The sequence below is a fragment of the Somniosus microcephalus genome, chromosome 28 (genome assembly GCF_052327205.1).
Source record: "Somniosus microcephalus isolate GS21.2 chromosome 28, FLI_Smic_1.0, whole genome shotgun sequence".
NCBI lineage: Eukaryota > Metazoa > Chordata > Chondrichthyes > Squaliformes > Somniosidae > Somniosus > Somniosus microcephalus.
The window spans coordinates 41,672,504-41,685,405 of NC_141014.1; the positions used below are offsets into that span (position 1 = coordinate 41,672,504).

The following is a 12,902-nucleotide window of genomic DNA, read 5'->3' on the forward strand; positions in this document are numbered from 1 at the left end:
AGAGGCGGAGAGCTGGAGAGGCGGCGAGGCGGAGAGCTGGAGAGGCGGAGAGGCGGAGAGCTGGAGAGGCAGAGAGCCGGAGAGCTGGAGAGGTGGAGAGGCGGAGAGCTGGAGAGGCAGAGAGCTGGAGAGCTGGAGAGGCAGAGAGCTGGAGAGGTGGAGAGCTGGAGAGGTGGAGAGGCGGAGAGCTGGAGAGCTGGAGAGGCGGAGAGCTGGAGAGGCGGAGAGCTGGAGAGGCGGAGAGCTGGAGAGCTGGAGAGCTGGAGAGGCGGAGAGGTGGAGAGGCAGAGAGCTGGAGAGGCGGAGAGGCGGAGAGCTGGAGAGGCGGAGAGCTGGAGAGGCGGAGAGCTGGAGAGGCGGCGAGGCGGAGAGCTGGAGAGGCGGCGAGGCGGAGAGCTGGAGAGGCAGAGAGCTGGAGAGGTGGAGAGGCGGAGAGCTGGAGAGCTGGAGAGGCGGAGAGGCGGAGAGCTGGAGAGGCGGAGAGGCGGAGAGCTGGAGAGGCGGAGAGGCGGAGAGGCGGAGAGCTGGAGAGGCGGCGAGGCGGAGAGCTGGAGAGGCGGAGAGGCGGAGAGCTGGAGAGGCGGAGAGGCGGCGAGGCGGAGAGGTGGAGAGGCGGAGAGGCAGAGAGGCAGAGAGCTGGAGAGGCGGAGAGGCAGAGAGCTGGAGAGCTGGAGAGGCAGAGAGCTGGAGAGGCAGAGAGGCGGAGAGGTGGAGGGGCGGAGAGGTGGAGAGGCGGAGAGCTGGAGAGGTGGAGAGGCGGAGAGCTGGAGAGGTGGAGAGGCGGAGAGCTGGAGAGGCAGAGAGGCGGAGAGGCAGAGAGCTGGAGAGGCGGAGAGGTGGAGGGGCGGAGAGGTGGGGAGGCGGAGAGGCAGAGAGCTGGAGAGGCGGAGAGGCAGAGAGCTGGAGAGGCAGAGAGGCGGAGAGGCAGAGAGCTGGAGAGGCGGAGAGGTGGAGGGGCGGAGAGGTGGAGAGGCGGAGAGCTGGAAAGGTGGAGAGGCGGAGAGGGAGCCTACAGTCCACATGCCCGAGCTTGGGTTCACCTCTGCTGAGTTACCTCATCTTCTCCCCACTCTCCGACCCTCGGTGCTGACCCTCGGTGCTGACCCTCAATCTGACCCTCACTCTGACCCTCACTCTGACCCACACTCTGACCCTCACTCTGACCCTCACTCTGACCCTCACTCTGACCCTCGGTGCTGACCCTCACTCTGACCCTCACTCCGACCCTCACTCTGACCCTCACTCTGACCCACACTCTGACCCTCGGTGCTGACCCTCACTCTGACCCTCACTCTGACCCTCACTCTGACCCTCGGTGCTGACCCTCACTCTGACCCACACTCTGACCCTCACTCTGACCCTCACTCTGACCCACACTCTGACCCTCACTCTGACCCTCACTCTGACCCTCACTCTGACCCACACTCTGACCCTCACTCTGACCCTCACTCTGACCCTCACTCTGACCCTCGGTGCTGACCCTCACTCTGACCCTCGGTGCTGACCCTCACTCTGACCCACACTCTGACCCACACTCTGACCCTCGGTCTACAGGTCGGGGGTCGGGACGATATGTTGAGGGTCTTTCTGCATTGACCTGTTCAGGTTCTCACACCTTGTTTACAGCTAATATGCAGAGATGGTGAATTCTATCGCAGGGAGTTTAATCGGCTGATCAGCCCTGATCTCATTGAATGGTGGAACAGGCTCGAGGGGCTGAATGGCCTCCTCCTGCTCCTAATAGATGGAAGTTTGAGCGGGTACTCAGGGAAACCTCCCCGGCAAACGGGTAAGTCACAGGGAGGAGTTTTCGAGAGGGTCCCGCGAGAGGGTGGGGGGAGTCTGGGGAAAGAGAGACCTTGACTTTCCATGTGGGGCTGGGAGGAGCGGCCCTGCCTTGGAGGCCTGTTCCGTCAGCAGACCAGGGGGGAATGGTTGGCCCCCTCCCCAACCCACCGCCCGGCCCCAGGTAAAACACAATCAGGGTCACAACGACGTAATGAGATCCTGATTAGCATAAACTCAGGACACACCGTCTGCTTTCAGCGGGCAACTCAACGGAATGAGCAGTTAAAATGGCGGCCGGCGCAATTAAAGAAACACTTGCATTTCTATAGCGCCTTTCACAACCTCAGGACACCCCAAAGCACTTTACAGCCAATGAAGTACTTTTTTGAAGTGTAGTCACTGTTGTAATGTGGGAAACGTGGCAGCCAATTTGGGCAGAGCAAGCTCCCACAAACAGCAATGTGATAAATGGCCAGATAATCTGTTTTAGTGATGTTGGTTGAGGGATAAATATTGGTCCCAGGACACCGGGGAGAACTCCCTTGCTCTTCTTCAAAATAGTGGCCGTGGGATCTTTTATATCCTCCTAAAAGGGCAGACGGGGCCTCGGTTTTATGTTTCATCTGAAAGATGGCACCTCTGAAAGCGCAGCACTCCCTCAGTACTGCCCCTCCAACAGTGCAGCGCTCCCTCAGTACTGCCCCTCCGACAGTGCGGCACTCCCTCAGTACTGACCCTCCGACAGTGCGGCACTCCCTCAGTACTGCCCCTCCGACAGTGCAGCGCTCCCTCAGTACTGCCCCTCCGACAGTGCAGCACTCCCTCAGTACTGAACCCCCGACAGTGCGGCGCTCCCTCAGTACTGCCCCTCCGACAGTGCGGCACTCCCTCAGTACTGACCCTCCGACAGTGCGGCGCTCCCTCAGTACTGCCCCTCCGACAGTGCGGCGCTCCCTCAGTACTGCCCCTCCGACAGTGTGGCACTCCCTCAGTACTGCCCCTCCGACAGTGTGGCACTCCCTCAGTACTGCCCCTCCGACAGTGCGGCACTCCCTCAGTGCTGACCCTCTGCTCCCTGCCTCAGGGACAGCCCTGGGCCTTAATTTGACCAGGCTAATTCACTGGAGAGGGCTGCCCAATTTCCAAGCGCTGGGAGGATGCTCTCCTCAAATCCAGGAATTTCTATTCCAATATTTCCCAGTTTCCAGAAATATTATTTTAAAATCTTTGAAAAGTAAGATCGAAAAATTATTATAAAAATAATGAGCTGTGTTTGAGCTGGGTGACAAGGTGCGAGAGCGAGACAGGAAATGACCATCTTCAGTCCCCTGGTCACCCGCGCTCAGCTGGTCAAGGGGAGGTCACGGCTGGTTGTCCATTGTGACCCTTGGGCTGGGCAAGGTCAAAAGTGGCCCGGGTTCCTGCTGCTGATCAGTACCCGGGGCGCACAGTTGGAATAGTGAGTATGTCGGGTGAGGACTGCGCAGTCGAATAGCCTGCCCACACTCGCTGGCCAGCTTCGTGCGTGAAGAACGGAGTATTGTGTCCAGTTCTGGTCACCACACGTTAGGAAGGATGTGAAGGCCCTTGAGAGGGTGCAGAGGAGATTTACCAGAATAGTTCCGAGGATGGGGGATCTTAGCTACAAGGACAGGCTGGAGAAGCTGGGTTTGTTTTCATTAGAGCAAAGGAGGTTGCGGGGTGATTTGATAGAGGTGTACAAGATTATGACGGGTTTGGATAGGCTAGACGGGGAAAAGCTGTTCCCACTAGTTGATGGTACAAGTACTAGGGGACACAGATTTAAGGTTTTGGGCAAGAGATACGGGGGGGATGTGAGGAAAAACATTTTTACGCAGCGAGTGGTGAGGACCTGGAACTCGCTGTCGACGGAAGTGCTGGAAGCGGAGACACTCAATGTTTTCGAGGGGGAGACTGGATAGGCACTTGAGGGAAATAAACTTGCAGGGCTACGGGGATAGAGCGGGGGAATGGGACTGACTGGATTGCTCTACAGAGAGCTGGCACGGACTCGATGGGCCGAATGGCCTCCGTTATGACTCTGTGACTTGCGGGCGGGGGTTTCTGTTCTTCAGCACCTTCAGGAGTGTAGGTGAGGTGGGGGGTTGGGGGAGGGGGGAAGAGAAGCAGACAAGAAGCGACTGCCAGGGGCGGTGATGTAAGGCGGCTGGTCAGAGCCATGAGATGATTACAGCGGATCGGAATCCTGGCTGGAAGGCAGAAAAGGATGTTCAGAACTGGAGGCACCACCAGAAAAAAAGAAAGATTAAACCTTGTGCAAACAGAAATGTGGTGTGAATCCAAACTGACCACAGCCTCCCCGGAATAAGTTCGAATAACAACTCGGAGAGATGGAATGGCTTGTCTGTATCACCACACAGGCTCTCCCGACACATTGTGATCCCTGAGCCTGCGTCCAGTCAGGATTGTGATCCGGGGAGGGATTTCTGGAGCTGCCTTCGCTGTGGTTACCCCTGGTCCTTCCTGTTGGCAAATGGTAGGAGCCACAGCGTCACATGACTCCCCCTGACTGTCAATAGAGATGGTATAAAAAGCCCGAGCTGGCCTGAGACTGCTCAACAATCACAGCATTCCCGCTCTCTGGCACGCAGCATCCCAGAGCAAGGACCAGCCAAGATGAGGAACCTGCTCCTGCTGACTCTCCTCGGACTGCTCGCCCAGTCCTGTTGCAGAGGTAGGAAAAATTCTGTCTCTTACAATGAATCCAACAGAGTAAATAAGCAACTGTTAGTGGCGACGGGACTAATCAGGGCCGGTTATCACCCTGCTTACTGGTTTCATAATCCAGAGAATCAATGAATTTCTACAGCATCTTTCACAATCTCAGGACGTCCCAAAGCGCTTCACAGCCAATGGATACTTTTGGTGTGTAGTCACTGTTGTAATGCGGGGTCATCTAGTTAACTATTTATTACACTATCGGGAAGGAGTTGATTCCTGTTCCCTTACACATCCAAAATCCTAACTGTACACTTGTCGAAAGCTATTTAAATTTAGGTGTTTAACGTTTGCAAGATGTTTAGTGGGATAGCAGCTCTCTCGGCCGGGTTCTGCGCCACAATGACTGAGCAACGTTCCATCTCCACTGGGCTGGGATGTTAATTACTGCGGCAGATTTTCCCCTTACCCCTCACACACCCCCCAACCTCTGTGAACAGCCGGCTCTGGGGCTGCCTGCAAATTAACTGGGAGTGGAGACCCTCACAACGACCCTGCGACCCCTCACAGCGACCCTGCGACCCCTCACAGCGACCCTGCAACCCCTCAGTGACCTGCGACCCCTCACAGCGACCCTGCGACCCCTCACACCGACCCTGCGACCCCTCACACCGACTCTGCGACCCCTCACAGTGACCCTGCGACCCCTCACAGTGACCCTGCGACCCCTCACAGCAACCCTGCGACCCCTCACACCGAACCTGCGACCCCTCACACCGAACCTGCGACCCCTCACACCGACACAGCGACCCCTCACAGTGACCCTGCGACCCCTCACACCGACCCTGCGACCCCTCACAGCGACTCTGCGACCCCTCACAGTGACCCTGCGACCCCTCACACCGAACCTGCGACCCCTCACACCGAACCTGCGACCCCTCACAGCGACCCTGCAACCCCTCACACCGACTCTGCGACCCCTCACACCGACTCTGCGACCCCTCACAGTAACCCTGCGACCCCTCAGTGACCCTGCGACCCCTCACAGCGACCCTGCGACCCCTCACACCGAACCTGCGACCCCTCACACCGAACCTCCGACCCCTCACACCGACCCTGCGACCCCTCACACCGACTCTGCGACCCCTCACAGTGACCCTGCGACCCCTCACAGTGACCCTGCGACCCCTCACAGCGACCCTGCGACCCCTCACACCGACTCTGCGACCCCTCACAGTGACCCTGCGACCCCTCACACTGACCCTGCGACCCCTCACACCGACCCTGCAACACCTCACACCGACTCTGCGACCCCTCACAGTGACCCTGCGACCCCTCACAGCGACCCTGCGACCCCTCACACCGACCCTGCGACCCCTCACACCGACCCTGCGACCCCTCACACCAACTCTGTGACCCCTCACAGCGACCCTGCGACCCCTCACACCGACCCTGCGACCCCTCACAGTGATCTTGCGACCCCTCAGCGATCCTGCGACCGCTCACAGCGAACCTGCGACCGCTCACAGCCACCATGCAACCCCTCACAGCGACCCTGTGACCACTCACAGCGATCCTGCGACCCCTCACACCGACCCTGCGACCCCTCACAGCAACCCTGCGACCCCTCACAGTGACCTGCGACCCCTCACACCGACCCTGCGACCCCTCACAGTGACCTGCGACCCCTCACAGCGACCTGCGACCCCTCACAGCAACCCTGCGACCCCTCACAGCGACCCTGCGACCCCTCACAGCGCCCCTGCGACCCCTCACACCGACCCTGCGACCCTTCACACGGACCCTGCGACCCCTCACAGCGACCTTGCGACCGCTCACAGCGACTCTGCGACACCTCACAGCGACCCTGCGACCCCTCACAGCAACCCTGCGACCGCTCACAGCGACCCTGTGACCCCTCACAGCGACCCTGCGACCCCTCACAGCGACCTGCGATCCCTCACAGCGACCTGCGACCCCTTACACCGACCCTGCGACCCCTCACACCGACCCTGCGACCCCTTACAGTGTCCCTGTGACCTCGTGGCCCTTGGCGAACATTCCCTGCAGCATCCCACTATGTGTAGGCGAGAGGCTCCCCTATAACACAGGCATGAGGGCAATGGCACATGGAGAGGTTAAAACTCCTCACGCCTCATTTTCTGCATGGTGGACACACAAATGGAGGAGCACCCAGAGAAGGTGGTCAGACCTGCAGCGAGGTGAGATTGATCTTCACTGAGGGCAGCAGGAAGCAACAGAGCGTCTTTGACAGAAGGGTGCTGCAGCTATATTAGGGCTGCAGCATCGCACAACTTCCACTGTCCAGTCTGGAGAGACCCTCCCCAATCAGATAATGGGATAGACAGACAGACAGACAGACAAACAGACCAGACAGATAGATCAGACAATAGCCTGCCAACACTAATCTTTGGTGATGGATTTTCAGGAAGCCTTGCTTTAACCTCACTGTCTCTCTATTTATTGCAGTCATTTCCAGCCGCTCTGCTGAGAGTCTTGGCAATGGTCAGTATACCTACTTTCCTCTTCACCTTCCGGCATGTTCCCCATCTTTCTTGAAGCGAGATTTTTTTTGTGATTTTATTGTGATTTCACTTTCATATTTAATTACCTTTTTTTGGTTTCTGCAGATACACAAGGACCTGTTGATGTAGAAGGTTTGTATATTTGTATATTTATACTTGATTGCCAATGACCTTGATTAAATCTATTAATTCTCGTACTAATGAATTACAAGAACTAAACAGCTCCCATTTCTAGAACATGTCGGGATATCTCCCAAACACCTCACGGGGGAGGAGCTGAGCAGGAGTGAGGAAGGAGTTAGCACGATTGAGGAGTTAGGTTACACGCGAGCTTTTGAAGTTCATTATTTATCTAGACCTAGAGGGGTAGAAAAAAAATAGAAAGAGACAAAGAGAGGGAAAGAGGCAGAGCGAGAGAGAGACAGAGCAAGAGAGAGAGACTGAGTAAGAGAGAGACAGAGCGAGAGAGAGACAGAGCAAGAGAGAGACTGAGCGAGACAGTGAGAGAGACAGAGAGAGAGAGACAGGGCGAGAGAGAGACTGAGCGAGAGAGAGACTGAGTAAGAGAGAGACAGAGTGAGAGAGAGACAGAGTGAGAGAGAGACAGAGCGAGAGAGAGACAGAGCGACAGAGAGACAGATTGAGAGAGAGACAGAGTGAGAGAGAGACAGAGTGAGAGAGAGACAGAGCGAGAGAGAGACAGGGCGAGAGAGAGACAGAGTGAGAGAGAGACAGAGTGAGAGAGAGACAGAGTGAGAGAGAGACAGAGCGAGAGAGAGACAGAGCAAGAGAGAGACTGAGCGAGACAGTGAGAGAGACAGAGAGAGAGAGACAGGGCGAGAGAGAGACTGAGCGAGAGAGAGACTGAGTAAGAGAGAGACAGAGTGAGAGAGAGACAGAGTGAGAGAGAGACAGAGCGAGAGAGAGACAGAGCGAGAGAGAGACAGATTGAGAGAGAGACAGAGTGAGAGAGAGACAGAGCGAGAGAGAGAGACAGAGTGAGAGAGAGACAGATTGAGAGAGAGACAGAGTGAGAGAGAGACAGAGCGAGAGAGAGAGACAGAGTGAGAGAGAGAGACAGAGTGAGAGAGAGACAGAGTGAGAGAGAGACAGAGTGAGAGAGAGACAGAGAGAGAGAGAGACAGAGTGAGAGAGAGACAGAGTGAGAGAGAGACAGAGTGAGAGAGAGACAGAGAGAGAGAGAGACAGAGTGAGAGAGAGACAGAGCGAGAGAGAGACAGAGCGAGAGAGAGACAGGGCGAGAGAGAGACAGAGTGAGAGAGAGACAGAGCGAGAGAGAGAGACAGAGTGAGAGAGAGACAGGGCGAGAGAGAGACAGAGTGAGAGAGAGACAGAGAGAGAGAGAGACAGAGTGAGAGAGAGACAGAGTGAGAGAGAGACAGAGAGAGAGAGAGACACAGAGTGAGAGAGAGACAGAGCGAGAGAGAGACAGAGCGAGAGAGAGACAGAGAGAGAGAGAGACAGAGTGAGAGAGAGAGACAGAGTGAGAGAGAGACAGAGTGAGAGAGAGACAGAGAGAGAGAGAGACAGAGAGAGAGAGAGACAGAGCGAGAGAGAGACAGAGAGAGAGAGAGACAGAGAGAGAGAGAGACAGAGTGAGAGAGAGACAGAGCGAGAGAGAGAGACAGAGCGAGAGAGAGACAGAGCGAGAGAGAGACAGGGCGAGAGAGAGACAGAGTGAGAGAGAGACAGAGTGAGAGAGAGACAGAGTGAGAGAGAGACAGAGAGAGAGAGACAGAGTGAGAGAGAGACAGAGTGAGAGAGAGACAGAGCGAGAGAGAGACAGAGTGAGAGAGAGAGACAGAGTGAGAGCGAGACAGAGAGAGAGAGAGACAGAGCAAGAGAGAGACAGAGCGAGAGAGAGACAGAGCGAGAGAGAGACAGAGTGAGAGAGAGACAGAGCGAGAGAGAGACAGAGTGAGAGAGAGAGACAGAGTGAGAGAGAGACAGAGCGAGAGAGAGACAGAGTGAGAGAGAGACAGAGCGAGAGAGAGACAGAGCGAGAGAGAGACAGAGAGAGAGAGAGACAGAGTGAGAGAGAGACAGAGTGAGAGAGAGAGACAGAGCGAGAGAGAGACAGAGCGAGAGAGACAGAGTGAGAGAGACAGATTGAGAGAGACAGAGTGAGAGAGAGACAGAGAGAGAGACAGAGCGAGAGACAGAGCGAGAGAGAGACAGAGCGAGAGAGAGACAGAGCGAGAGAGAGACAGAGAGAGAGAGAGACAGAGTGAGAGAGAGACAGAGTGAGAGAGAGAGACAGAGTGAGAGAGAGACAGAGCGAGAGAGAGACAGAGCGAGAGAGAGACAGAGCGAGAGAAAAAGCCCGAAGAGCCCTATATGCAATAAAAAGAAAATTCTACAACATCCAAATCCCAATCAAAATCTGGCTAAAAATATTTGACAGCGTAATCCTGCCGATTGCGCTGTACGGTAGTGAAGTATGGGGCCCGCTCAATCACCATAGCTACACTAAATGGGAAAAACACACAATAGAAGCCCTACATGCAGAATTTTGCCGAAGCATCCTTCGCACCCAAAGGAAAACACCAACAAATGCATGCAGAGCCGAACTAGGCAGATATCCACTGATAATAAACATCCAAAAACGAGCACTAAACTTCCTAAATCACCTCAAATCTAGCTCCCCAGACACCCTTCATTTTAAAGCCTTCCAGACCCAAGAGCTAAACCCAGAAAAGAGTCCCCTGAGTCAGCTGCTACTGAAACTAAGTACTCCTACTCAGCCGGACCCTGACCAGTCCCAGACCAACACTGCCGTCCAAACACCAATCCGAGTGAACCAAATCATTAAACAAAGCAAAGAAACCTACCTGGAACATTGGAACAAAATAACCAAAAGCCAAAGCAGATTAGAATGTTACCGGGCCCTAAAAAGAGAATATAAACTGGCAGACTATCTCTCGACCATCAGAGACACAAAACAGAGACAGACCCTCACCAGGTACAGACTAAACGACCACCAACTGGCAATTGAAAAAGGAAGATACAAGAAATCCTGGCAGCCTAGAGAGAATAGAATATGTGATCAATGTCTGGCCGGCGAGGTTGAGACAGAGATGCATTTCCTCCTAAAATGCGAAAAATTCAACACATCAAGAAACATATTATTTGACAAGCTCAGCCAAACAACCCCAGATTTCAAGGAATTGGATGACCTGTCAAAATTAAGATTAGTCCTGGGAGAAGGAGACAGACCATACCTTGGTGCCAAATATGTAACAACATGTCACAACCTAAGGACTGTTTAAAATTAATACTGAATGTACCCACTGATGTACAAAGACTGTTTAAATTAATATTGTTTAAAGTAATATTGTATGTACCCAACGAAGGTCAGAATTGTTTGACACCTACAGAATGTTGGAAAACTGTACTTTTTGTTATGTAAGCTTTGGCAATATGGTTCCCTGTAAACTTTCATGCCAATAAAGCATTTGAATTGAAAAAATTGAATTGGAATTGAGTGAGAGAGAGACAGAGCGAGAGAGAGAGACAGAGTGAGAGAGAGACAGAGCGAGAGAGAGACAGAGCGAGAGAGAGACAGAGCGAGAGAGAGACAGAGTGAGAGAGAGACAGAGTGAGAGAGAGACAGAGTGAGAGAGAGACAGAGAGAGAGACAGAGTGAGAGAGAGGGAGAGTGAGAGAGAGACAGAGTGAGAGAGAGACAGAGAGAGAGACAGAGTGAGAGAGAGACAGAGTGAGAGAGAGACAGAGCGAGAGAGAGAGAGAGTGAGAGAGAGACAGAGCGAGAGAGAGAGACAGGGTGAGAGAGAGACTGAGTGAGAGAGAGACAGAGCGAGAGAGAGACAGAGAGAGAGAGACAGAGTGAGAGAGAGACAGAGTGAGAGAGAGAGACAGAGCGAGAGAGAGACAGAGTAAGAGAGAGACAGATTGAGAGAGAGACAGAGCGAGAGAGAGACAGAGTGAGAGAGAGACAGAGCGAGAGAGAGACAGAGCGAGAGAGAGAGACAGGGTGAGAGAGAGACAGAGCGAGAGAGAGAGACAGAGTAAGAGAGAGACAGAGTGAGAGAGAGTGAGAGAGAGTAACAGACAGAGACAGAGCGATGGAGAAACTGAATAAGAGGGAAACAGAGTGAGAGTGAGAAAGACAATCAGACAGAGAATGGCAATAATCACGGGGGACTTTAATCTTCATATAGACTGGTCAAATCAAATTGGCAAAGGTAGTCTGGAGGAGGAGTTCATGGAATGCATTTGAGACAGTTTCCTAGAACAATACATCAAGGAACCAACCAGGGAACAGGTTATTTTAGATCTTATATTGTGTAATGAGACAGGGTGAATTAGTAATCTCACAGTAAATGAGCACTGGGGAAGAGTGATCAAAATATGATAGAATTTCACGTTGAATTTGAGAGTGACACACTTAAGCTCGAAACTAGAGTCTTAAACTTAAATAAAGCCAATTACGTAGGTATGAGGGGCGAGTTGTCTAAGGTAGATTGGGAAATTAGACTAAAAGGTATGATGGTAGATAAGCAGTGTGTGATGAAATATGATTGAGGCGCATCACAGTGGCAAACATTTAAAGAAATATTCCAAAATTCTCAACAAATATACATTCCCCTGAGAAATAAAAACTCCACAGGAAAAGTGATCCATCCGTGGCTAACTAAAGAAGTTAAGGATAGCATTAGATTAAAAGAAGAGGTTTACAATGTTGTGAAGAATAGTAGTAAGCCAGATGATTGTGAGAGCTTTAGAAACCAGCAAAGGATGACTTAAAATTGATAAATAGGAAGAAAATAAAATGAGAGTAAATTAGCAAGAAGTATAAAAAAAAGACTATAAGAGCTTCTACAAGTATGTAGAAGGTGTTGGTTCCTTCAAGAAGCGTTGCTTTAACCTCACTGTCTCTCTATTTATTTCAGGCATTTCTAGCCGCTCTGATGAGAGTCTTGGTGACGGTCAGTATACCTATTTTCCTCTTCACCTTCCAGCGTGTCCCCCTCCTCTCCTGAAGGTCCTGACTGACACTGGGAGATGGTTCCCTAGGGTCCGGGGTGTTGCAGCCCCCACGCCCAGGAGCCACTCCTCATGGGTGAGATCGATAGTGAGTGTCAGCGGGTTACACGGCCCAGCCCACTCCTGATCCCACCCAACACCCACACACGGTGCTGACACGGGTCACTGGACAGTGACAAGGAGCAGGAACGCCAGCTGATTTCCCCCATTCCTTAATCCTGGGGGGGGCTGAGGTTATTTTCGGGACCCTATCACCACCCCCGCTGTAGTCTGCCAGCGCCGACTGTGGATCGAGCTCAGGACATTCGCACCAGGCGAGGGGGGAAGCTGCTGGGATCTTTCTCTGCTTTCTTCCCCCCAAAAATACATTTGTTGTTTTGTACAAGGATCTCGGCGCACTCTCAGGTCGCACTGTGACACAGGAGATAATCTAGATTCCAGAGCACCCAATACCGGGAGCTGCAACACCCAGCTCCTTTATACACGATCATAAGAACATAAGAATTAGGAGCAGGAGTCGGCCATTCGGCCCCTCGAGCCTGCTCTGCCATTCAATAAGATCATGGCTGATCATCGACTTCAACTCCACTTTCCCGCCCGATCTCCATATCCCTCAATTCCCCGAGAGTCCAAAAATCTCTCGATCTCAGCCTTGATTATACTCAACGACTGAGCCTCCACAGCCCTCTGGGGCAGAGAATTCCAAACATTCACCGCCCTCTGAGTGAAGAAATTCTCCTCATCTCAGTCCCAAATGGCCGACCCCTTATCCTGAGACTGTGACCCCTGGTTCTAGACTCCCCAGCCAGGGGAAACAACCTCTCAGCATCTACCCTGTCA

At 53.4% G+C, this 12,902-nt stretch overlaps 1 protein-coding gene across 1 annotated transcript in view; it reads left to right on the plus strand.

Moving 5' to 3' along the window:
- Window positions 1-4,092: 4,092 nt before the first annotated feature.
- Window positions 4,093-12,902, plus strand: part of LOC147099662 (uncharacterized) — a 173,880-nt gene continuing 165,070 nt past the window's right edge. The window contains exons 1-4 of the mRNA XM_085969217.1: window positions 4,093-4,504; window positions 6,979-7,014; window positions 7,140-7,166; window positions 11,969-12,004. Of these exons, the coding sequence (XP_085825343.1) occupies window positions 4,447-4,504; window positions 6,979-7,014; window positions 7,140-7,166; window positions 11,969-12,004 (157 nt within the window). The 5' untranslated portion in view covers window positions 4,093-4,446. The remainder of the gene's footprint in view (window positions 4,505-6,978; window positions 7,015-7,139; window positions 7,167-11,968; window positions 12,005-12,902) is intronic.